Consider the following 26,208-nt stretch of genomic DNA (forward strand, 5'->3'; position numbering starts at 1 on the left):
ACAGTCTGCCATTTCCCCCAACCCAACACAATCACAGGCCTTCAGGAATTTGTGGGTATGGTAAATTTCTACCACCGTTTCCTCCCTTCAGCTGCCCGAATCATGCGCCTCCTGTTCGCCCTGCTGTTGGGTAAGAGCAAGGACATTACCTGGGATGAGGAGTCCACCGCCGCTTTCATTAAAACGTAAGAAGCCTTGGCAAACGTCATGATGCTAGTGCACCCCAGAATGGACGCCCCTACCGCCCTCACAGTGGACGCATCTAACACGGCAGTCGGTGGGGTGCTGGAACAACTCATCGAGGGTCGCTGGCAACCACTGGCGTTTTTCAGCAAACACCTGCAAACACCCGAGCTCAAATACAGTGCTTTCGACCGGGAACTGTTAGCGCTATACCTGGCAATCCGGCATTTCAGGTACTTCTTAGAAGGCAGGCCGTTCGCCGCGTTCACGGACCACAAACCGTTGACCTTCACCTTCACGAAGGTGTCCGATCCCTTGTCAGCTCGCCAGCAGCGACAGCTGTCATACATCTCGAAGTACATGACGGACATCCAGCACATCCCAGGAAAGGACAACATCATGACGGACGCACTCTCCAGACCAGCTGTCCAGGCCCTGTCCCTCGGGGTGGACTATGCAGCACTGGCAGAGGCGCAGCAGGCAGACGACGAGATGCCCAGCTACAGGACTGCAGTCTTGGGTTTGCAGCTGCAGGACTTTCTCGTAGACCCAGGTGAGAGGACCCTCCTGTGCGACGTGGCTACCGGCCAACCTCGCCCCATCGTCCCGGCAGCCTGGAGGCGGCGAGTTTTCAACTCCATACACGGTTTGGCGCACCCATCTATCAGGACAACTGTCCGGCTGGTCTCCAGCAAGTTCGCATGGCACGGACTTCACAAGCAGGTCAGTGAATGGGCCAGAACGTGCACGCAGCGCCAAACAGCCAAGGTGCAGCGGCACACTAAAGCCCCGCCACAGCAGTTCGAACCCACCCATCGGAGGTTCGACCACATTCATGTGGATATTGTGGGCCCCCTACCAGTGTCCTGAGGAGCGCGGTACCTCCTAACGATGGTAGACCGGTTCACGAGGTGGCCAGAGGTGGTCCCGCTCACTGACACTTCTGCCAATTCCTGCGCCCGAGCACTGATCGCAACCTGGGTAGCACGCTTCGGGGTACCGGCCCACATTACCTCCGACAGAGGCGCCCAGTTCACCTCCAGCCTGTGGTCAGCTGTGGCCAGCCTGTTGGGAATGCAGCTACACCACACAACTGCCTACCACCCACAGTCGAACGGACTGGTGGAACGCTTCCACCGTCACTTGAAGTCGGCTCTCATTGCCCGCCTGAGAGGACCTAACTGGGTGGACGAGCTTCCCTGGGTCCTGCTTGGAATTCGTACAGCGCCCAAAGAGGATCTGCACGCCTTGTCGGCCGAGTTGGTGTACGGCGCACCCCTGGCTGTCCCAGGAGAGTTCATACCAGCCCCAAGGGGGCAAGAGGAAGAACCCGCAGCAGTCCTGGACAGACTACGCGAAAGGCTCGGCAACCTGGCCCCCGTACCGACTTCACAGCATAGACGGGCCCCGACCCATGTACCCAAAGACCTGCAGAACTGTAAGTTTGTGTTTGTACGAAAGGGCGGACACCAGGCGCCGCTACAGCGGCCGTGCGAGGGGCCGTTCAGAGTGATCAACAACAACGGGTCCACGTACGTTCTGGACGTTGGGGGGAAAGAGGTGGTTTTCACGGTGGACCGACTCAAACCAGCCCATGTGGACTTGGCGCAGCTGGTCGAGGTTCAGGCACTGCGGTGCAGAGGCAGACCTCCCAAACAGAGTCCGACCCAGACTGAGGACATTTGGCGGTGTATCGCCAGTTCTGGTGGTGGGGGGGGGTTATGTGGTAACCCACTTTTTGCGCAGGCGAACCGGCTCACAAATAGCCAGTGCGCGGGGAGAGACTTTGGTAATGCACCTCTGACGTCATTTCCGCCTTGAGAGGGCGGGCGCTAGGGATTGAAATACCAGCACCGCAAAGTTTGAATAAACTAATCTCGAAACGACTTACCGACTGCATGTCGTTATTTCAGTGCTGTCTGTAGCACATCACTACAGTACTGCCTTTTCCACTGTTTCTGTTCTCTCATTTAATCTATTTGTTTTTAATTAAGCTATGTAGCATCTAAAGTATGAAGTGTAGCTATAAATGAAATTATCAGTATTATTGTTGGTGTAATATTATTATACCACAATAAGATTGACAAATGGACAAAAATAAATTGATTCACTCACCAGTCAGTGAGAGAAGTGACAGCGACGGGATGAGGCAACCCTTCTGTATTCTGTTGTGGCAATCCTGAGGCACTGGCCAAGATGTGCATTGGAGAGTCTGTATCTGTCCTGGTTCTTGACAGAGTTCATTGAAGAAAACGATGCCTCACATATGTACGTGGAGGGGAACAGTGTGAGCATTGCAATAGCTCTCGTGTTTTTGAATTGAGCTTGGGGAACCACGTTGATCCGAAAGTCACTCACCCCAGCATCCTCGTGTTGTGCTTTGAGCAAATCAGATGTTCCCATTTCCAAGACCTCCATCTGAAGAGTTGCCTCATCTGTGGAAGGCACGAGGCTTTTGGCCTCTGCAGTCCACTGGCCGTCAGCCGTCTCAGGAAGAGGAGGATGTCACCTGAGAGTTTAGGGGAGCTTTCAAACCGTTCCCTGAAGTCTTCTGCCAGGCTTGTCACGAAATCCTTCATCAATGGATCCTCCCGCAGTAGGCCGCGTGCTCTTCGGGGGCGTAGGTCAAGTGTACGGTGGGGGAATGAGGTTAAAATAAATTAGAGCAGCGTGCGTTTTATTTACATGTTATGACAGGTGTGTTCACGTAAGTGCCAATGGGTCGGCTCAGTCCAGACATTTGGTTCTCGTGGTCCGCCTATTGGGGTTGTCTGGTTTATTGTATAATCAGGACAGATGCTTATTTGGGACAACTCTTAAAGAACTAAAACTAATCAAGAGAATTGCCTGGATTACCATTAATTTGGGACACTATGTTGCATAATTGGGACAGGACACTGTTGCAGAATGGTTTCTAACTAGCACCAGTCATGTGCACTTGAGTGGCTGCTAATCACTACAGCATGCATGGAACAATGAGTTTTTAAATAGCTCCAGTTGCATGTTCCTGTTCAACATGCAGTGATTTCTGTCACTGATAGTTGGCAAGAAATAAGGAGCAAGATGCTTCAGAACTGTTTTGCTCACTGCAGTTTCAAGCATTCAGGCTGCCAGATGCCAGGAAAGATGGAGGAAAACAGTCCTTTATCTGCACTAGGTGTCTGTGCTGACTCTGTTCACTTACGATTAATCAAAGGAACATGGCAGTGTACACTGGAGGAATTCCTCTGCCGATAACCATTAGGAACTAATAGTGTTATAGTGCTGTAGTAGTATTGATAGTGTTCTAATTTGCTCTGTATTTCTTTTAAATATGTAATTTGTTACTCAGTCAAATGGTAGTTTGTCTTTTTTTTTTGAGAACATGACCGTAAGATATAGGAGCAGAAATAGGCCATTCGGCCTATCGAGTCTGCTCCGCTATTCAATCCTCTGATCCAATTCTTACTGTCATCCCCACTCCCCTGCATTCTCCCCATACCCTTTGTTGCCCTGGCTGATCAAGAACCTATCCCTGACTTAAATACACCCAATGACTTGGCCTTCAGAGCCACTCATGGCAACAAATTCCACAGATTTACCACCATCTGACTAGAGTAATTTCTCCGCATCTCTTTTCAAATGGATGTCCTTCAATCCTGGTCATGCCCTCTTGTCCTAGATTTCCCTACCATGGGAAATAACTTTGCCATATCTGATCTGTTCAGGAACAGAAACATTTGGAATGTTTCTATGAGATCCCCCCCCCCCCCCTCATTCTCCTGAAATCCAGGGAATACAGCACAAGAGCTGCCACATGTTCCTCATATGGTAACCTTTTCATTTCTGGAAACATTCTTGTGAATCTTCACTGAACCCTCTCCAATGTCAGTATATCCTTCTTAAAATAAGGAGCCCAAAACTGCACACAATACTCCAAGTGTGGTCTCACGAGTGCCTTATAGAGCCTCAACATCACATCCCTGCTCTTATATTCTATACCTTTAGAAATGAATGTCAACATTCACCACTGACTCAACCTGGAGGTTAACCTTTAGGGCATCCTGCACAAGGACTCCCAAGTCCCTTTGCATCTCTGCATTTTGAATTCTCCTCATCTAAATAATAGTCTGCACGTTTATTTCTTCCACCAAAGTGCATGACCATACACTTTCCAACATTGTATTTCATTTGCCACTTCTTTGCCCATTCCCCTAAACTATCTAAGTCTCTCAGCAGGCTCTCTGTTTCCACAACACTACCCGCTCCTCCACCTATCTTTATTTATATCATTGGCAAATTTAGCCACAAATCCGTTAATCCCAGAGTCCAAATCATTGACATACATTTTTTATACTTTTTTTAAAAAACTATTTTTATGAAACTTAAGCTAATTGGTGCAGTTATTTAATGGGCCAAGATGTTCTGATCCCAAAGTGTCCCAATTAATGAGAAACCACTATACTTTCCTCCTCGAGGTTTACCTGTAATTTGCTAAGATGGAGGCTACGTAAACTGTACCTCTGCATGGGCAATTGTCTTGGATAAGCCCATGGTTTCTTTGTACTCAAAGCTGACCGGTCACAAGGGGCAGAAAAGCATTAACATGAAGCGTTTTCTTCCAGAGTTCACTTTGGGAAGAATGTGAGAGCTTGGGCAAGGGTGCAGAGAAGATTTACCAGGATGTTGTCTGGATTAGAGGACATGTCTTACGAGGATAAAGTTGAGAGGTGATCTGGTAGAGGTGTACAAGATGATAGATTGAGGGGTAATAGCCAGGGGTTTTCCGAGGGTGGAAATAGCTAACACAAGGTGCATAACTTTAAGGTGTTTGGAGCAAATTAGAGGGAGGATGTCAAAGGTAGAATTTTTTTACAGAGGTGCATGGAAGTACTACCGGGGAGGTGGTAAAGGCAGATGGAATAGGAACGTTCAAGAGACTGAGATAGACATGTAGATGAAAGAAAAATGGAGGGCTGGGTTGGGGGGGGGGGGGTTGATGTTAGAGTAACGGTCAGCACTTGATTGTGGACCAAATGGCCTGTACCATGTGTACTGTTCGGTGTTCTAACTGAATTTTAATTATGATGAAAAATATATTCAACTTCTGAAGCATTCTGCACATTCTGTTTCAATCTTTATAAAGAAATTGACCACCTATAACATATTACACTGCAGATAAATGGTATTATCAATAACAGTGGTAAGTAATTTTGGTTTTTGATAATCTGAGATGATCAGAATATTTGAAATTTATCATTGTAAGTGTATGAGAAAGATTGGTCTTTCAGATTCATCAAATGATTTCTTTAATTGGGTAAACAACTGAGAGAAGGCAAGGTAAGATAACTGGGAATTTTGTTCAAATGGCACCTTTAACACATTAAGTGCCAGCTCCTCCATGGAGGGTCCCAAGCCTGGCTGTGAAAGGAGGGTTGGGCACAAGGCTAGCAACTCCATCCTGGAAAAACCCAGAGCTACAGAAACGCCAACAGCAGCTCCAAAGACCTCACCCCCGGGAGGGGAAGGATGTTTGCCCAAAAGACGTATGAAATGCTGTGGTAAAAGCAGAAGGCACAGGGCCGATCAGCCTCTATTGGCCGAGGACAGTGGACCACAGTCAGCTGCTGCCAGTCTGGGTGACGGTGGGTTTACGAAGAATTTGAAGTGCTGGTAACATCAAAAAACCACATAGTTATGATGTATCCATGGGTGTAAATTAATTTTAACTGGTCATAATTCCAAACAATTTAAATAAGGAAACACTCTGATTTTGTAACAAACTGAACATGAAAGATTGCTTCTGGTTTATGTATCACTGTGAAAGGAGCCAAAACAGGAAGGGAATGACTGGCTCGTTTCTGGAGTGAAATGCTGTGAACTGTAGGATGCCATAGGCATTAATCCTTAAGCACCAATTGTTCACAAGCAAAGATGAGAACGTCTTTCTTCCCTTCTCTGTCACTTTCATTTCGATTCCCCTCTTTCAGTCCATTTCTCCTCTTCTGACTTTTTCCTTCTCTTTTCTCTCTCCTTACTCACTATCACTTCATATCCCAGCAGTGTAGCATACTTAATAGCACAATGCCTCACAGTACCAGCAACCCAGGTTCAATTCCTAACGCTGCCTGTAAGGAGTTTATGCACTCCCCCGATGACCACATGGGTTTCCTTGCACAGTCAAAGGCGTACGGGTTGAGAGGTTAATTGGTCATTATAAATTGTCCCTTGATTAGGCTAGGATTAAATTGAAGGTCTGCTGGGTGATGTGGCTCAAAGAGCAGAAACAGCTGATCTCACATTGTATGTTGAAATAGGCTACCTTTCCCTTTCCTTTGTCTCTCTCTTTCTCACATTTCCCCTTCTCTCTATCATCGTTCATCTTTCTTCTTATGCCCCTTCTCTTCCCCACTCTTTCCCCCACCCGATTTGGCTGCACACACAGATTACCACTCTGGTCTTCCAGAGGACCAATTTTGTCCCTTGCAATCCTTTTGCTCTTAACATATCTGTAAAATCCCTTAAGATTCTCCTTCACCTTGTCTGCTAGATTAATTTCATGCCTTCTTTTAGCTTTCCTCATTTCTTAAGTGTTCGCTTATATTTCTTGTACTCCACATGCATCTCATTTGTTCCTAGTTGCCTATACCTGACATGCACCTCCTTTTTTCTTTTAACTAGGGCCGCGACATATTTCTGATAACATCAAAAATGGCCTTTCTCTAATTCAGAATCACAACCTGCAGACAAGATCATCTCTTTCCATATTTACTTTGAAACTAATGGCATTGTGATCATTGGATGCAAAGTGTTCTCCAACACAAATGTCTGTCACCTGCCCTGTCTCATTCCCTAATAGCAGATCCAGTATCACACACTCTTACGTTGAGACTTCTACACACGGAGAAAAGAAACTTCCCTGAACACATTTGACAAACTCAATCCCATCTGGTCCTTTTACAGCACGGGAATCCCAGTCAATATGTGGAAAGTTAAAATCATCCGCTATAACAACTTTATGTTTCTTGCAACAGAATGCAACCTCTTTAAAATTTGTTCCTCTAAATCCCTCGGACTGTTGGGCTGCCTGTCATTTAGCCCCATTAATGCAGTCATATCTTTCTTATTTTTCAGTTCTACTCATAACACCTCACTAGTCGATTTCTCCAGTCTGTCGTGACAGAGCACTGCCGTGACATTTCCCCAGAAAGACAACTCTCCTCCTTTAATCCCATCAGCTCTGTCACGTCAAACAACAGAACTCCAGATTATTGAGCTGCCAGTCTTGCTCCTCCTGCAACCAAGACTCACCAAAGGATACAGCATCATAATTCCAGGCGTTGCCCTGATGCCCTGAGCTCATCTGCCTTTCCTGCGATACTTCTTACATTGAAATATACTCAGCTGAGGATACTGGTCGCACCATACTCAACCTTTTGATTCTTGACTTTGTCTGAGGTCTTACCAACATCTGTCTCCACAACCTCTCCACTAACTCTTTTGGCACTCGGGTTCCCATATCCCTGGAACTCTAAGCTCACCATGCAGCGTTAGCGAACTTTCCCACGGAAATATCAGTCCCCCTCCAGTTTGGGTGCTTCTTCTGTACAGGTCCCACTTTCCCTGGAAGAGAGCCAAAAGTTCCACAAAATCTTATGCCCTCCTTCCTACACCAAATCAGTAGCCACATATTAAACTCTATAATCTTCCTAGTTCTGGCCTCACTAGCACATGGCACAGGTAACAATCCTGAGATCACAACCCTGGATGTCCTGCTCTTTAACTTAGCACCTAACTCCCTGAAGTCCCTACACAGAACCTCACCACTTGTCCTACCCATGTCATTGGTACCCACAGGGACCACAACCTCTGGCTGTTCATCCTCCCACTTGAGAATGCCGAGGACTCAATCCTAGATGTCCTGGACATTGGCACCTGGGAGTTAACATATCATCCAGGAATTTTGTTCTCACCCACAGAACCTCCTGTCTGTTCCCCTTGCCAACGAATCCTCTATCACCACAGCATGCCTCTTCTCCCACTTCCCTTCTGAGTCACAGAGGCAGACACATGGGGAAACTTGGAAGTTGCAGCAAAGATACATCCCGAAGACGAAGTAGTAATCTACAGGGAGGGTGAGCCAACAATGGCCAGCAAGGAAAGTCAAAGACAGTATAGAAGCAAAAGAGAGGGCATATAACAAAAATTAGTGGGTTGGTAAATGATCGGAAAGCTTTTAAAAACTAAAACAAGGTAACTAAAAGCTATAAAGAGAGAAAAGATTTAAGTATCTGGCCAATAATATAAAAGAGGATACAAAAAAGTTTTAAAATATATATAAAAATAGCAAAAGACAGATGAGAATGGATATCGGACTGCTGGAAAATATCACTGGAGAGGTAGCAATGTGTGTGGGGGGGGGGCAAAGAAATGACAAAGTATTTTGCATCAATCTTCATGGTGGAAGGCACTAGCAGAATCCAGAGATCCTAGTGTCATTGCTATTACTAAGGAGGTGCTTGGGAAGCTGAGAAGTCTGAAGGTAGGTAAGTCACCACGACCAGATGGACTACAGCCCTGGGTTTTGGAGTTAACAGAAGAGATTCTGGAGGCATTCGTAATGATCTTTCAAGAATCACTAGACTCCAGATGGTTCTGGAGGACTGGAAAATTGCAAATGTCACTCCACTCTTTAAGAAGGGAGGGAGGCAGAAGAAAGGAAATAGTAGGCGAGTTAGGCTGAGCTCAGTGTTTGAAAAGATGTTGGAGTCTGTTATTAATGATGAAGTTTTATGATATTTGGAGGCACATGACTAAGTAGGCCAAGGTCCGCATGGTATTCTGATGGGGAAACCTTGCCTGACAAATCTACTGGAATTCTTTGAGGTAGTAAGAGGCCATGACCAACAAAGATGTTGATTGGATGTTGCTTCAAGAGGCCTTTGACAAAGTGCCGCACATGAGGCTGCTTAACAAGATAACATGGTATTACAGGAAAGGTGCTAGCTGGATAGAAGATTGACTGAATGTCAGGAGGCAAAGACAGGGAATAAAAAGGGTCTCTTCTGCCAGTGACGGGTGGTGCTACACAGGGGTTGACTGGTTCTTTTCATGTTATGTCAATGATTTGGATGACGGAATTGACAGCTTTGTGGCCAAGTTTGTGAATGATAATAAGACAGGTGGAGGGACAGGCAGTGGTGTCTGTCCACAGAAGGACTTGGACGGATTGGGAGAATGGGCAAGGTGGAATATAACGTAAGGAAGTGCATTGCCATGCAGCTTGGCAGAAGGAATAAAGGCGTAGACTAAATGGGGAGAAAATTCAAAATCAGAGGTGCAAGGGAACCTGGGAGTCCTCATGCAGGATTCCTTGAAGGTTAACTTACAGGTTGAATTGATGGCAAGGAAGGCAAATGCAATGTTAGCATTCATTGAGAGGACTAGAACATAAAAACAAGGATGTAATGCTGCAGCTTTTTAAGGCATTGGTCAGACTACACTTGGAATATGGTCAGCAATTTGGGGTCCCTTATCTAAGAAAGGATGTGCTGGATTTGGAGATGGTCAAGGAGGTTCACGAGAATTATCCCAGTAATGAAAGGGTTAAAATATGAAGAGCATTTGATAGCTGTGGGCCTATACTCATTGCAGTTTAGAAGAATAAGGGGGATTGCATTGAAATATACCAAGTATTGAAAGGCCTAGATAGAATGGATGTGGAGAGAATACTTCCTGTAGTGGAGAATTTACGAGCAGAGGGCACAGTCTCAGAGTTGAGGGACATCCACTTAGAACAGAGATGAGGAAAAATTTCTTCAGCCAGAGGGTGGCCAATCCATGGAATTCTTTGTCGCAGATAACTCTGCACGCCATGCCATTCAGTAAATCTAAACCAAAGGTTGATAGGTTCTTGATTAATCAGGGTGTCAAAGGTTACTGGGATAAGGCAGGAGAAGGGGATTGAGAGGGATAATAAATTGGCCAGGATGGAATGGCAGAGCAGAGTTGATGGGCCAAATGGCCTAATTCTGCTCCTATGTCTTGTGGTTTCATGGAGAAGCTGACCATGGCACGCATCAACTCCAGCTTTCCAGACAACCTCAACCCATTGCAATTTGCCTACTGCCAGAATAGATCTATGGTGGATTCCATTTCCCTGTCCCTACACTCATCTGGACTGTAAAGACACCTACGTCAGACCCACTGTTTATTGACCACAGCTCTGCCTTCATTGCCATTATTACAAGCAAACTCTGGACCTTGGGAGTTACTGCCTCCCTCTGCAACTGGATCCCTAACTTCCTGACCAACAGACCTCAATCAGTAACGATAGGCAGCAACACTCCACAATTATTCTCAGCACTGACGCTCTACAAGGTTGTGTCCTCCGCCCACTATACTTCCTGTACACTCATGACTTCATGGCTAGATTCCACTCTAACTCCAACTACAAGGTTGTGTCCTCCGCCCACTATACTCCCTGTACACTCATGACTTCATGGCTAGATTCCACTCTAACTCCAACTACAAGGTTGTGTCCTCCGCCCACTATACTCCCTGTACACTCATGACTTCATGGCTAGATTCCACTCTAACTCCAACTACAAGGTTGTGTCCTCCGCCCACTATACTCCCTGTACACTCATGACTTCATGGCTAGATTCCACTCTAACTCCAACTACAAGGTTGTGTCCTCCGCCCACTATACTCCCTGTACACTCATGACTTCATGGCTAGATTCCACTCTAACTCCAACTACAAGGTTGTGTCCTCCGCCCACTATACTCCCTGTACACTCATGACTTCATGGCTAGATTCCACTCTAACTCCAACTACAAGGTTGTGTCCTCCGCCCACTATACTCCCTGTACACTCATGACTTCATGGCTAGATTCCACTCTAACTCCAACTACAAGGTTGCAGATGACACCACCATAGAAGGCTGCATCTCCAATAACGACGAGTCGGAGTACAGGAAAGAGATAGCTTAGTGACATGTTGTCATGGCAACAATCTTTCCCTCAATGTCAACAAGAGCTAGACATTGACTTCAGAAAGGAGGCGGTGCACACAATCCAGTCTCCATCACCGATGTTGAGGTTGATAGCTTCAAAGTTCCTAGATGTGAACATCACCAACAGCCTGACCTGATCCAAACACGTTGATGTAATATCCAGGAAAGCTCACTGGCGCCACTGCTTCCTCAGCCTAAAGAAATTTAGCATGCCCCATTGACCATTACCAGTTTTTAATCGATGCACCGTGGACAGTATTCTGTCTGGATGCAAAATGGATTGATGTGGCAACTGCTCTGTACCTGACCACAGGAAACTGCAGAGAGTTGTGGACGCAGCTCTGCACATCACAGGGACGAGCCTCCCCCCTACGGACTCTGTCTACACTTCTCGCTGCCTCAGTAAAGCAGCCACCGTGATCAGAGACCCCACCCACCATGGACATTCTCTCTTCACCCCTCTCCCATCGGGCAGAAGATACAAAACCCTGAAAACGTGTACCACCAGGGTCAAGGACAGCTTCTATCCCATTGCTATCAGATTCTTAACTAGACCTCGTGTAAGATAAAAAGCACCCTTGACCCCACAATCTACCATCATTTACCTGCACTGCAATCTGTCGGTAGACTTTACACTTTATTCTACGTCGTTATTGTTTTACCTTGTTCTACCTCAATGCATTGTATATTGATTAGATCTCCACGTACAGTATCTGAGACAAACTTCTCACTGTGTCTCACTACATGTGACAATAATAAACCAATACCACTACTTCACCAAATTGATGCTTAATCTTTCAAAATCTCGCTATCTTTCTATTTCGGACCCACAAACCAGAGCAAATCATTCTCAAATGCTGGGGGGCTGCTTTCTGTTTTTTAAAAAGGAGTAACTTTATTTGTCGTGTGTACATCGAAACATACGGAGAAATACGTCACCTCTGCTACGTTTCTCGCACCAACACGTCCTGCCCACGACTCTCTAACCCTCACTGAACACTTCTGGAATGCGGGAGGAAACCGGAGCACCTGGAGGACCTACAGACTCCTTACAGACAGCGGTGTGATTGGAACCCCGTTCTGAGATCACAGCGCTGTTCCAGTGTTGCGCTAATTGCTATGCTACCATGTACCGTGTACTTTGAAAGTACATGTCTCAATTTATCCACTGACTTTCATGTTCTTAATGATTTTAGATAGAATTCTCTTTCAGTACATAGAAGAGTACAGCACTGGAACAGGCCCTTCGGCCCACAATGTTGTGCTGAACCAGCTAAAAAGCAAATCAGAGACACTCAAAACACCTATACCATTCCATATCCCTCCATCTTCCTCATATCTATGTGCCTGTCCAACATCTCTTAAAAGCCTCTAATGTATTTGTCTCTTCTGCCAAACCAGGCATACACCATTCTCTGATTAAAAAACTTACCCCTCACATTCCTTTTGAACCTACCCTTCCTCACCTACATTTTGTGCAATATTTCAGATATTGGTTATCATGCATTGCTTTAAACCATTTTTATAGAGTGCTCTCTTGCATTTACAACCTTTATCTTCATGGTCACAACCTTGACAATCTGCAGTAAAAATATTAAAATACTAAGACAATCAGCAACACTTTAAGAAAAGCTTATTTGGTTAAAATGTGGACACAGGAAGCTGCGGATGCTGGAACCTGCAACAACCTACAGGAGGAACTCATGGGGTTCGAGAAGCATCTGTGGGAGGAAAGGAATTGTGATGTTTCGGGCACCAGGACAGGGATAACCATTTAAAATACTTCACTATTCATTTCATTACTTCTTAAAGACTTACATAGATCCACGTACTTTTCGCCCATCCTGTTGACCGAGGCTGCTGTTCCTGCACCACTTCAATTACCGAGAGCCCGACCGATCTCCCACTGTCCTCCTTGAGGAATATATCAGGACAGCATTTGGCGCAGACGGTGCTGCTAGCAGCTCGGAGCGTATCACTGTTGGGCTTTCGGGCTTAAGCCAGCACTGCACTGGTACGGGTACTGGTAATGGATACTGGCTCATCCAGTTGGGGTAGGTGGCAAGTCTCCGGGTTGGAGGGTGTCTGCCTTAGGTGAGGCAAGTTTTCAGGAGCATTAGGGGGAGGGAGATCAAGGTGCAGCTGCCAATAGTGGAAAACAATGAAGACTGGGGACCCTTAACAGTTAGAGATGTAAGGACCCAGAATTCTGCTTGTAGGGTTTTATCAAATGAAAACAAGAGCAAGGTTTGGGGGGTGGTGAGAGAAGGAAGAGGGAAGTGAATGAAGAGATAAGAATTCCACTACTAAGATGGTATCAGAACAGAATCCAAAGAAGAGTGATGACCTGACCATGAGTCTGGTGGGAAAGGTGGATTAGCTAAGCAGCTAAGTTTAGAGGTTGCAACTGAAAACTACACCAAACAGCCAGGACTTCTTTCCAGTGGGATGAAAGTACATTTTTATTGTAAGAGCAAAAATAAAAAGCACACTGTATAAATGTACAAAAGACTATTTAAACTACAAATCACATTTACTTTTACCAATACCAATGTTGTGCCCTTCATACTTGTCTATACAAAAACTAATCGTGAAGATGGAACAGAATGTGCATTTTTGAATCAAAAAATAAATTACAGCTCAAGGACTAGTGAAAATTGCACTTGAACAATAAAGTTCTAGAACTATAAATTAACAGCAAATTCTATCTGGAGACAGTGATCCTACCTTGTGCATTGGCTACTAAATGTATACTTAGAAATTTGCTACTTCTATCTCAAGGGTATTAACACAAGAACCACCCAGCACATAAAGTGATCATCTTGTATGAGTCAGATTCAGGGGTATTCAATTTAAGCAGGCATCAAAGGTAAGATTGTTCAACTGGCAACCCGTGGCCAGGACCATCGTTATTGTGCTCCAAAATCCAGACTGTTAATTTCTCACAAAACTTACTGTGCTGTTTTAAAACGGTATACACTCAGTGGGCGGAGTAGCCTCTTTCTGTGTTGAACATTTTCTGTGACCCATGGCATTTATAAGACCATAAGATACAGGAGCAGAATTAAGCCATTTGGCCCATCGAGTCTGCTCTGCCATTTCATCATGGCTGATCTATTTCTGTCAATGTTTTAAAAAATGTGATGCATTTTCTTCAATAACAATGCCAATTACATTATCTCCATTTCCTCTCCACAGATGCTGTCTGAACTTTGTAATCGTAATTCAACTTTCCACCACCTGCTGTATTTTTCATATTAGTGCCATACCACCCTCCCAGAAAATTGGTTTTGAAATTCCCTTCTAGCTTCTATTTTTAGGCATTTTATCATCCGGTCAGAACAATGTGTTGCGTTAAAATTTATCCTCATCCTTCATAGAATTTTGCAGTAAAACCCACGCCAGCTGAGATCTTAGGGTGGTGAAGTTGTGGCATGGTTGCATGGAAGTTAAACGAGTGGATGAGTAACCAGAGTCTGGAAAATTGATCCAGAGATCAAGTCAAATCCCACCACAATGGCAGAGAAATTCAAATGCTAAATTTGGAATTAAAACTTGCTGGAATCAATGATAATGGAACTACCAGATTTTATTTAGAGATAAAACACGAAACAGGCCCTTCCGACCCAATGAGCCGTGTCACGGGCAACCCGATTTAACCCTTGCCTAATCATAGGAGTATTTACAATGACTACTTAGCCTACTAACCGTTATGTCTTTGGATCGTGGGAGGAAACTGGAGCAACTAGAGGAACCCCAAGTGGTGATGGGAAGAATGTACATGCTCCTTGCAGTTGGCGCCCAAATGGAACTCCGAACTCCGATGCCCTAAGCTCTAAAGGTGTCTCGCTAACCACTATGGCGTAGTGTAACAGTTAGGGGTTAAATTGTTAAATAAAGCTTCACGAAAGTGTTGTGGGGAACTGTTCGTCCTTAACTGGTCTTGTGGAATTATATCCCCACAGTGTACTCTATTCAAGCTCCACAGTTCAACGGTTAGTTGGAGACGCAAGGGAAGTTCATGCTTTGCCAGTGTCATCAGCCACCATGAACAAATTTAAATAAACAAACTCAGAAAATTAAACCTAGGCCCCCCCCCCTTCACTACCTGGGTCAACAGCGTGAGTAACACACCCAAAACGCTGGAGGAACTCAGCAAATCAAGCAGCATCAATGGAGGGAAACAAAAGAGTCAATGTTTTGGTCCGAGGCCTTTTCTTAGGGCCGGAAAGCCAGGTAAATAGTCTGAAGGTCATTTTAACTGGCTGGGGCATTTTCCTCAAGTACTACAAAGTGCAAGTGTTGCCTCAAGTATTTTGGGCATCATTTTTCAGGGCTTGAACCTCGTGCTTCCTGGACCTGTGGAATCAGATGTATACTGTCAGTGAGTAGTGCTGAGAGGAAAGAAGCAGCTTCACCGTGGTATGTTCTGCACTAAAGTATGACATGTCACAAAGTCTCCTTTTCACTAGAAAAAATTCAAGCCTCGACGGACAAGCTAAAGGGAGACTGGACGGATCCTTACAGAATTGAGCGTTATGACTATGAGAAGAGGCTAACTGGGCATTGGTCAGACCACACTTGGAGTAATGTGAGCAGTTTTAGGCATTGAAGGGGTTCACAAGAATGATCCCGGGAATGAAATGAGGAACATTTGATGGCCTGGGCCAGTACTCACTGGAGTTTAGAAGAATAGGGGGTGTGGTGGGGTGGGGTATCTCACTGTAGACAGAGTGGACATGGAGAGGATGTTTCCTATAATGGGTAGGACCTAAGGGCACAGCTTCAGAACAGAGGGGTGTCCTTTTAGAACAGAGATGTTGAGGAATCTCTTTAGCCAGAGAGTGATGAATCTGTGGAATTTGCTGCCAAAGGCAAGTGTGGCGGCCAAGTGTTTATGTATATTTAAGGCAGAGGTTGATAGATTCTAGATTGGTCAGGATATGAAGGGATATGGGGAGAAGGTAGGAGATTGGCACTGGGAGAAAAAACAGAGCAGCCATGATGAAATGGCAGAGCAGACTGGATGGGCCAAATGGCCTAATTCTGCCCTTACAGCTTATGGTCCTATGGTCTTATCTAATCAGCTTCTCCATACCCCTTGGATTTGGGAAAAGATGCTTCTGTTAGAAACATAGAAAATAGGTGCAGGAGTAGGCCATTCGGCCTTTCGAGTCTGCACCGCCATTGGGTATGATCATGGCTGATCATCCAACTCAGCCTGTACCTGCTTTCTCTCCATACCCCCCGATCCCTTTAGCCACAAGGGCCATATTCTGTTCTTTCACAACTTTCACGAACAAATGGGCAAACATCAGGAATGTACACGTTACACGACCACAGGAGACAAAAGAAGAGAATTGTGCTGGTTAACATTTTTGTTCCAACAGCACCAACAACTGGGTGCATAGATTAAAGTCTCCAATAATCAATCTTGTTTAAAAAGAATGAAGGAACACTGGCAGAGTGGGCCATCAAAACTTTTCGGTTGTTTACGCTGTGAGCTGGGTGCAGAGGAAAACATGCCAGTCACTTTACATCACCATCTCACAACAGCAATGAGAAGAGTAAACGTTCATCCATTGGGTTTTTATAGACCGAGGGAGGAGTGCAGGACGATTTGCAGGAGAACTATTAATGTATGGAGAGGTACATAAGCAAATGAGACTAACTCAGATGGGCATTTTGGTTAGCATGGATGTTGGGCTGAATGGGCCTCTTTCCCTACCATGTGAATGTATTGACGTTCACAAAAGAGGTAGATGCCATTGCCATCTATCATGGAAATTCAATCCAAAGTGCCGGTGGAATATTATATTGGCAGTATACACAGTTCTCTTATTCAGCTTGAATGAAGCTACACAGCCATACCTATGGTACAGTGTCTGATGAAGCAATGGAGCTTGCAGCCCCAGTGAGAGCATTCCACTGGTTGCAGAGAAATACTGCAAGCCCAGGAATCAGAATGAGCAATGAGTAGGAGGGACCAAGTGTGACATCCTCTCCCCTTTATCACCCACCACTAATACTCAGTAACAGTCTGAACCCGGGCACACTGGGAGGGGAAGAAATGTATCAACCAGCAAGAAGCAGATCCTATGATTAAAAAGGGAAAACTGTGGCACCAGTGAGACAAAGTGATAATTAACATGGAGACATCTTCCCTGCCCGAGAATGGGAGGTGAAGTACAGTACAGTATGTTCATGCCTTCCGTAACGAGATTTTAAAGGCTGGTCACAGCAGGCAAATGAACTGCATGCTGAAATAGTACTTTCATGAATCCTTAAAGTGTGCACTGAGCCATTGCCTGTTCAGACGGACATGATTGATCTGAGTGGGACAAAGATTTTCAGCAGTAGTCTTTGTCCTGCTGAACATCATAAATTTGAGGCTGCAGAACAGGCCACGATTGTGTGCCTGGACACTCACTGCGTGCCGTGTTAACTCAAATTGAGATTTACTCTGCTGCCCACTGAGCAGGAAGTGAGCTCACAATGGCTGGAAGTGCAGCTGTTTACCAGCTCAACACATCCCCGCTCGATAACACTCTCCCGGTGACTGCTTCAGATGCTCTGGTGTTCAGACACAGGTTCTTGGGCTAATTGCCTGCTGTGAATTGGCTCAGTGCATAGGTGAATGGTGAGGAGAATACCAGCTCCAGAGATCCTGGTTCAATCCTGTCTGCAAGGAGGGAGTTTGCACGTTCTCCTGGCGACGGTTTCAGATACTCTGGTGTTCGGCCAGATTCATGGGTTAATTGCCCCGGTGTGGCAGTGAACGGGAATATCATCAGATTAGTAATGGTTAGTGCAGTCTTGACAGACCCTGTTTATGTAGCTTAATCATTTATGATATCAATTAAGTATTAATACTTTATACCAATGATATGAATGAGAAAGCAATCGGGAGCATTCTCCTGGATAGATGAGAATGGACAGTAGCCCGCAAGATGAATTAAGACATCACCTCCAGTTAAAACAACCCTAAGCCCTCAGAAAATGGTGCACAGATAATTCTTTCCATAGTTAGAGAGTTTGCATCAAAACTGGTCACTACAGTTTTGATACAAACAACCACCAAATGCACATTACAGACTTTCAGAAAGGTAGGGCTTGGGACCAAGGTGAGGGGAGAGAGGAAAAACACAGAGCTTATGGAGAACACAAGAGATTAAAAAGAAATTGGATGTGGAATTAGTCCAAGATGCCCTGAAAATACAAATGTTACAGGTTGGACCTTCCAGGCAGAGCAAGAATTTTTTAAAAAAGTCTTTTTCACAAACCATGTTGATCACTTTCAGACATCAAAAAGGATCCCAGGTGGGAACCATATGCCTCTTTCAGATACTTTCCCAGGGTGGCCCTTACACTCATTTGCTCCAAATGCCTTGAATTGATGAAGAAGCAACTCTCAAATATATAATCCTTTAAAAAAAAAAGCCTCAAGCCCTTTGAAAAGGACCCTATCCAACAGCATCAATGCAGAGAGTTATTAAAATCACTGCCAGAGACTTTGAGAGAATCAGTGTAATTCTATGGTGGGGTCACCTTACCAATTACCACAACAGCCTTCAGTTCAATTCCAATGATCTGTATTTGGAGGCAGAATAGTTAAATCAGGGGTTCCCAGTCTGGGGTCCTTGCTTAATGCTGTTGGTCCATGGCATAAAAAAGGTTGGAACCTCTGATCCAGAGAGTAGAGTGCCCCAATAACCCGACAATGTGGAAGTGTTCACTGTTCTCTTAAGTTTTCAAAGGGATGATCTTGCCTTTCATTGGTCCCAGTGGGGATTCATATCAATGGATTAACCCAGATTGAAGAATTGCAGCCAAAATGTTGTGAGATGTTTTCTCCCCTCCACTTCATCTCGCTGCCAGCAGCCTGTGATTATCCATCAGTGTCAGTAGTTCCTTTGCAGGATCAGTAGTCAACACGAACCTATCTCCAACAGAAATTCTATTGTTCCTTTTGAAATGATTGCGGTTCTTCCCGTTTTAATGAACATCTGCTTCTCCAGTAGTCAATTCATCGGCAGCTTCTCGGAACTGACATTCTCCATTGCAGAAATTGAAGTCCACTGTTTTTAAGACTGACGAGGGCTCATAGAGTAAGACCCTACCTGGAGAGTGACTGGTCCATCTACAGTTGAGAAGAAGGTTGCTGGAATCTTGTACAAAAGGAGGATCTGAACGTTGCTAAGTAGCTCCCTGTGCAGCGTCACTCTGAGCGCAGGCAGCTGCGTTCATTTCCAAAGCAGGTGAAAGGTAATCCTCGCACAACTCTCACAACTCCGTTGTCAACAGCCCCTTCAGCTTCGCTGTCCTTGCCACATCCTTCGTGGAGGCGCTGCAGGAGGTAAACAATAAACATCACAGTAGCCTTTTAACCGACTGAGTGAGACCAATTGGAAATGCTGGAGATCACAGAGTACACAGCAGTACAGGCTCTTCTGCCCAAGACGTTGTGCTGACTCAAAAGTCTATCTCACCCTTCCCTCCCATATACAGTACTGTGTAAAAATCTTAGGCAGGTGCCCAACACCTTCACACAGTGCTGTAGTAATTTTATGTATTGCACTGTACTGCAGCAAAAAAAAACAAATTTCACAACATATGTGAGTGATGATAAACCTGATTCTGATATGTGTCTCCATTGTGGACTGAGAGTGGGAAGCGGGCGGGGAGAGGGGAATCATGGTTGGGAAAAGGGGAAGGGAGAGGGGAGAGAGTGGGAAGCACCAGAGACACATTCGGTAATGTTCAATAAACCAATTGTTCGGAATCAACTGACTTTGTCTGGTGTCTCAGGGCTGGGTGTGTCTGCTCGTGCCACCCTGGCACTCCTTCTCTGCCACCGGTCTCAGACCCGTCCCGTGGCACTCCACCCTCACCCATCCCAACATCCTTTGCTCCCACCAGACTGACAAACTGGCACTCTTAGGCATCTATATAGCCTTGGTTAAGGCTGTGTTTGTGTCCTTGAGCAAGGCACTTAACCACACATTGCTCTGCGACGATACCGGTGGCAAGCTGTATGGGTCCTAATGCCCTTCCCTTGGACAGCATTGGACAACACTCACACCTTGAGACTCCAAGACCCTAGACACCCATCCATTGCCTTTCCGTTCTTCAATGTCTGTGTACTCATTCCATTAGCTCACTGTTACTCATCTTATTGCCCAGGTATTTATAGCTGGTTCTCAATTTGACAGATCATAAAGAAAACTAACATATAATGAACCACACCTATTCATTCCCTCAACTTACTTTAACACACCTTTTCGAATGAAAGGAACACTGAGACTACAACACTGTCACGTCAGCAGAATGTTAATCTCCGTCTCTCTCACACACACAGACATTGCATGCGCCAGGCTGTTTTATACAAATTCATGATATTTACTGGGATTGTTGCAGGCGAAGGGCCTGAAGCATTGTTGAGGATCCCTATCCTCAATAATTCCTCTGACCCCCTACCGTCACGAAGGAGGTACGGGAACATCATGAGCAGGACAGCTAGACCGGGCAACAGCTTCTTCCCTCAGGCTGAGACCAATGCCAGTGTCAGTGCTCAGCGAGCTGTGCTGAGTACTGCGTCTATAATGAACTGTATTTTATCACCTTATTTATGGAAATATTTTGGTTTACTATGTGCTGTGTGTGATATATGCTTTGTAGGTGCATTGTGGCCAGAGGAACGTTGTTTCATTTGACTGCATGTATGTACAGTGAGATGACAATGAACATGAACTCAGCGTCACAGTTCTGGGAACTGATATAAATTCAGCACCAGAAAGAGGAACACTGAGACCCTGAAGCCAAAAAATCAATAAAGCAATAAAACTACATAACACAAGGTACAACTTTAGCTGAAATCAAACAAAAGAGAGTCTGCAGGTGCTGAAATGCAGAGCAACACACACATAATGCTGGAGGAACTCAGCAGGCCCAGTAGCATCTATGAAAAAGAGCAAACAGTCAACGTTTCGGGCTGGAATGAAAGATGAGGAGTCAGAGTAAGAGGCTGGAGGGGAGGAAGAAGCACAAGGTGATGGGTGAAACGGCGGGGGTGAAGTAAAGAGTTGGGAGGTTGATTGGTGAAAGAGCTAAAGGGCTGGAGAAGGGGGAGTCTGATAGGAGAGAACAGAGGGCCATAGAAGAAAGGGAAGGGGAGCAGCACCTGAGAGAGGCAATGGGCGGGCAAGCAGATGAGATGAGAGCGGGAAATGGGAATGGGGAATGATGAAGGAAGGGAGGCATTACCAGAAGTTTGAGAAATTGATGTTCACGCCATCAAGCTGGGTGGCACCCAGATGGAATATAAGGTGTTGCTCCTCCGACCTGAGAGTGGCCTCATCACAATGGTAGAGGAGGCCATGGACTGACATGTCAGAATGGGAATGGGAAGTGGAACAAAAATGGGTAGCCACTGGGAGATCCCGCTTCTTCTGGCAGACAGAGCGTAGGTTTTCGGTGAAGAGGTCTCCCAATTTATGTCAGGTCTCACCGATATACAGGAGGCCACACCAGGAGCACTGGATACAGCAGATGACCCCAACAGACTCACAGGTGAAATGTCACCTCACCTGGAAGGACTGTTTGGGGCCTTGAATGGTAGTGAGGGAGGAGGTGTAGGGGCAGGTGCAGCACTTGTTCCGCTTGCAAGGACCAGTGCCAGGAAGGAGGTCCGTGGGGAGGGATGAATGGACAAGGGAGTCGCTTAGGGAGCGAACCCCGCAGAAAGCAGCAAGTGTGGGGGTGGGGGGAGGAAGGATATGCTTTGTGGTGGGATTCCATTGGACCTGAATTTGTGTAAAATGTATTCCTTTGCCTTAAAAAAAAGTAAGTTTATTTAGACTTCACACAATATCAGCAAGACCAAGAAAATGACCATGACCTTCAGAAAGAAGAAGCTGGGAGAACACCCTCAAACCAGTTTTAAGCTCCTGGGGGGTCAACATCTCAGAGGGTCTATCCTGGGCCCAACACATTGATGCAATCATGAAAGTGGCATGTCAGCAGCTCAGGAGTTTGAAGAGATTCAGGATGTCACCAAAGACTCTACAGCTCTATGGTGGACAGCATCATCGCTTGGCTTGGAAGCTCCAATGCACAGCATCACAAAAGGCTGCATACTCAGCCAGCTCCATCACAGGCAAAAGTCTCCCCACCACCGAGGATATCATCAGAAGGCAGTGCCTCAAGAAGGTGGCATTGCTCACGAGAAACCCTCATTCTCTGGGACGCGCCATCCTAGTTGCTATCCTCGTGGAGAAGCTACAGGAGCCTGAAGACCCACCTATAGTGATTCAGAAACACTTCGTCCCCTCCACAGTACGATTTCTGAATGGTCCATCAACACCACCTCATCATTCCTTTCTTTGCACTATTGTTCTGTTTGTAACCTTTAGTAATACATCTTTACACGGTCTTGCTACTACAAAACAACAAATTCACATCTACAGTACCGTGCAAAAGTCTTAGGGACATACACCATATGCAGTTAGGATGCCTAAGACTTTTGCACTGAACTGTACTTGACATGGAGCGGAGAACAAGTCTGTAAATCCGGCACGAGCAAAAGATGTTTGGAATGGCGAGGGGTAAGCACCATGGGAGGGGTGTGGGCAGGTGGCAGAAAAGGAGTGCCGGGGTGGGCAGGGGGGAGGGTGGTGTGGGTGCAGACACACCCAGCCCTGAGGCACCAGGCTAGATCATTTGATTCCAAACTATTGGTTTATTGATCATAACAAAATAACTCTCTGGTGCTTCCCACCCCCTCTCCTCCTCCTTCCCCTTTTCACAACCATGATTACCCTCTCTCTGTCCCCTTCCCATTCTCAGTCCACAATAGAGACCCATATCAGAACCAGGTTCATCATCACTCACTTATGAAATGGAATTTGTTTTTGTTATGTGGCAGCAGTACAGTGCAATATATAAGATTACTACAGCACTGTGCAAAGGTTTTAGGCAACCTAGGGTTTTTTGCACAGTACTGTATGTCTGTGATAATGAATCTGTTTCTGATTTTAGAAAGTTGAGTTACTCTAGAAAAGGATTGAAACAATCTTCTGATTTTTCTAAAGCAGTATAAATGAACAACTCTGATGTTACAAGGAATTGACAGCTTCAGCAATGAATAATCAAGCAGAGCACTAAAGTTCTCATTGAATGATGCACTTGTAAATGATGCAACTGCATAGTTCTAGTGATTCAGCTCTCTCTTGCTTAACACATATCCACTTGCCACTCAGTGGCAGACTGCCAGCAAAGCTTTACCTGGTGGATGATGTTGAGCTGCCTTTGGTAATTGGGGCTGCAGTAGAAGATGGTTTGGGCAAGAGTGGAGGGTCAACCACTGCTTGTACTGCTTTCATGGTTGCTGATGCTTCACGATTGAAAACTCCGTTTGCAACGACCCCTCCCTGTATTAAATACAATAAATTAAATCAACTCAAGAACCAGTTCAATATCTCTTCCATAAAATTTGAAATTAAAGTGGGTTAGACAGAAATATCTAAAAACAATTGATGAAACCCATTTAGAATTTCTCGGATGAATACTTGGACGAGACAAGTTCCAGAGCTGAAATGACTGGACATCATCCATGGGGAATTCTGCAGAGTTGGCACCCCATTCAGCATCTTAAACATTCTCCCACTCCACCACCAGCAGTGCCCATGTGACAGTTAGTTGTTTTAAATTACTCCAATCACACCACCCAAAAGTGGGATTTCCACCACTCAGGAGGGCACAGCTGGGACCAGTGAATGTCAGGTGTGACTCTTACTTAGAAATGCAACACCAGTCCTTGATTATTACTGGGTCACTACGTGGAATCTCCTGCTGATAAGCTACGTCCACTGGGAAGACCTTAGCAAAGGCGATGACCATATCCTGGCGATATCCCAAGAACAGAAAGAATGAAGGAAAAGAAGAACCACGTGCACCTACCAGTGGGCTGGGATCCGTAAAGTCGATCAGATTTTCACTCAGAGCTGAGAGCAGATTGTCCAGGTCCTCGGCAACGTCCTGCGGACACAACATCAAAAAACTTTGGGGTCAAGGGCGGAGGGGTAAACCAGTGGAACTTGGGCCACAGTGTACTGTGGCCGACACAGGGGCCTCTCTTTCTGACACACTGGGAGGGGAGGAGGCAAGGCGCCTCCCCTTATCCCCAATGGTCACTGCCGAAGATGCTGGAGAGGGACAACTGCCCCAAGCCATGATTTGCATATGTTTTTAATAACTTAGAGAGACAGCACAGAAACAGGCCCTTCTGGCCCACAAACTGTGCCACCAAATAACACCAATTAACCTACTAACTGGTATGTCCTTGGAATGTGGGAGGAAACCAGAGCACCCGGAGGAAACCCACACGGTTTGGGGAGAATGTACAAACTCCTTACAAATAGTGACAAGAATCAAACCTGGGTCACTGGCACAGTAATAGTGTTACACTAACCCTTACACTACTGTACCACACACATTCTGGAGCCATCAGCAATGGGTCTAGCAGCAAATGATCCAACTCACGATTGGCGTCAGAGGAATGGAAATATAACAGGGAAGAGGCTAGTTAAACTGAAGGAACCAGTTTTCAGTTACGTGCACTTCCACAACTCGCCTGTATCACCAGGCGCTTCTGTCATGTTGACTTCACTACCAATATCCAGCTGGTACACAAGTTATTGGTTTATTATTATACCAGGATACAGTGAATATCTTGTCTCAGATAATTGATGGTAAAAGATTAGCTGTATTTGTCACAAATACACAAACAGACAGATACAAGCAGGGTGACACTTGTGGGCTATCACCAGGACATCGTGAACTGTGTTGGTCGTTGACACAAATGATACCTTTCACTGTATGCTTTGATGTTGAGGTGACAAATAGATCTAACCTTTTTTTTTCTATACTCTTTAAAACTTTGGTGCTCTATTATAGGAAGGGATACGGAGACTGGAAAGGTTGCAGAAGAGGCTTACCGGGATGTTGCCTAGATTCGTTCAAAGTTCAAAGCAGATTTAATGTAAAAGAACATATACATCACCATACACTACCCTGAGATTCATAAAGGGAATGTGTTATGAAGGACGAACTTGAGTGGCTTTCTCTGGAGCAGTGGAGACTGAGGGGAGGTCGATAAAATTTGGAGAGGCATAGGTAGACATTTATTTAACATCTTATGATATCTCTAACTGCTTCAAAACATAAGGAACAATTCTCTTTTGAAGCTGCCAACCAGTCAAATAACAAGTCTGAACTGGCTGAGGCATCACTGTATTTGTGTTTACACCAGGTTAAACACAAATTACACAGACACTGACTGTTCTCTCAAATCCTCAGAATTCCAGGTAGTATTTTTGCCACATGCAATCATGGCCGGATTGTAAATACATAACATCATTCAGCATCAATCTGCCGCAGAAAATAAGTAACTCCTGGTAGTCTAAATTACTTCATTGGATATCACTGGAAAAAGAGAAGATCAGAAACAAGAAACTAAAAACAGCAGACTTGTGTTCAATGCCTGAGACACTGATTTTCGATGCCTGAGATTGTGACGAGGTCAATGCCTGAGACTGTGACGTTCGATGCCTGAGACTGTGACGAGATCAATGCCTGAGACTGTGACGTTCGATGCCTGAGACTGTGACGAGATCAATGCCTGAGACTGTGACGTTCGATGCCTGAGACTGTGACGAGATCAATGCCTGAGACTGTGACGAGATCAAAGCCTGAGATTGTGATATTCGATGCCTGAGACTGTGACGAGGTCTATACCTGAGACACTGACGTTCAATGCCTGAGATTGTGATGTTCAATGCCTGAGGCTACGTCCACACTAGACCGGATAATTCTGTAACTGAAGCATTTTCTCTTTGTTTTGACCCTCCGTTCACATGGAAACAGCATTTTCCTCCACCGAAAACAGAGCTTTGCTAAAACGCTCTCCAAAGTGTTAAATCTGAAGATTCCAATTGGCCGTGTAGTGCTTACGGGGTAACCGAAGGTTTATT

At 45.4% G+C, this 26,208-nt stretch overlaps 2 protein-coding genes across 4 annotated transcripts in view; one reads left to right on the top strand and one right to left on the bottom strand.

Moving 5' to 3' along the window:
- The window catches only part of si:dkey-3d4.3 (uncharacterized), a 166,408-nt gene that overhangs the window by 93,626 nt on the left and 46,574 nt on the right, over positions 1–26,208 (top strand). The window contains exon 9 of one of the 3 annotated variants that reach the window (XR_009512272.1): positions 25,133–25,262. The exons of the other annotated variants lie outside the window; for them this stretch is intronic. The gene's annotated coding sequence lies outside the window, so the exon portion shown is untranslated. Of the gene's footprint in view, positions 1–25,132; positions 25,263–26,208 lie in introns of those variants that run through there. 3 annotated transcript variants of the gene reach the window in all.
- The window catches only part of epb41l5 (erythrocyte membrane protein band 4.1 like 5), a 218,943-nt gene continuing 206,358 nt past the window's right edge, over positions 13,624–26,208 (bottom strand). The window contains exons 22-24 of the mRNA XM_059970330.1: positions 24,137–24,214; positions 23,462–23,607; positions 13,624–19,526 (exon numbers count right to left, since the gene is read on the bottom strand). Coding sequence (XP_059826313.1) covers positions 19,463–19,526; positions 23,462–23,607; positions 24,137–24,214 — 288 coding nt within the window. The 3' untranslated portion in view covers positions 13,624–19,462. The remainder of the gene's footprint in view (positions 19,527–23,461; positions 23,608–24,136; positions 24,215–26,208) is intronic.

The sequence above is a fragment of the Hypanus sabinus genome, chromosome 5 (assembly GCF_030144855.1).
Source record: "Hypanus sabinus isolate sHypSab1 chromosome 5, sHypSab1.hap1, whole genome shotgun sequence".
In the NCBI taxonomy this organism is placed as follows: domain Eukaryota; kingdom Metazoa; phylum Chordata; class Chondrichthyes; order Myliobatiformes; family Dasyatidae; genus Hypanus; species Hypanus sabinus.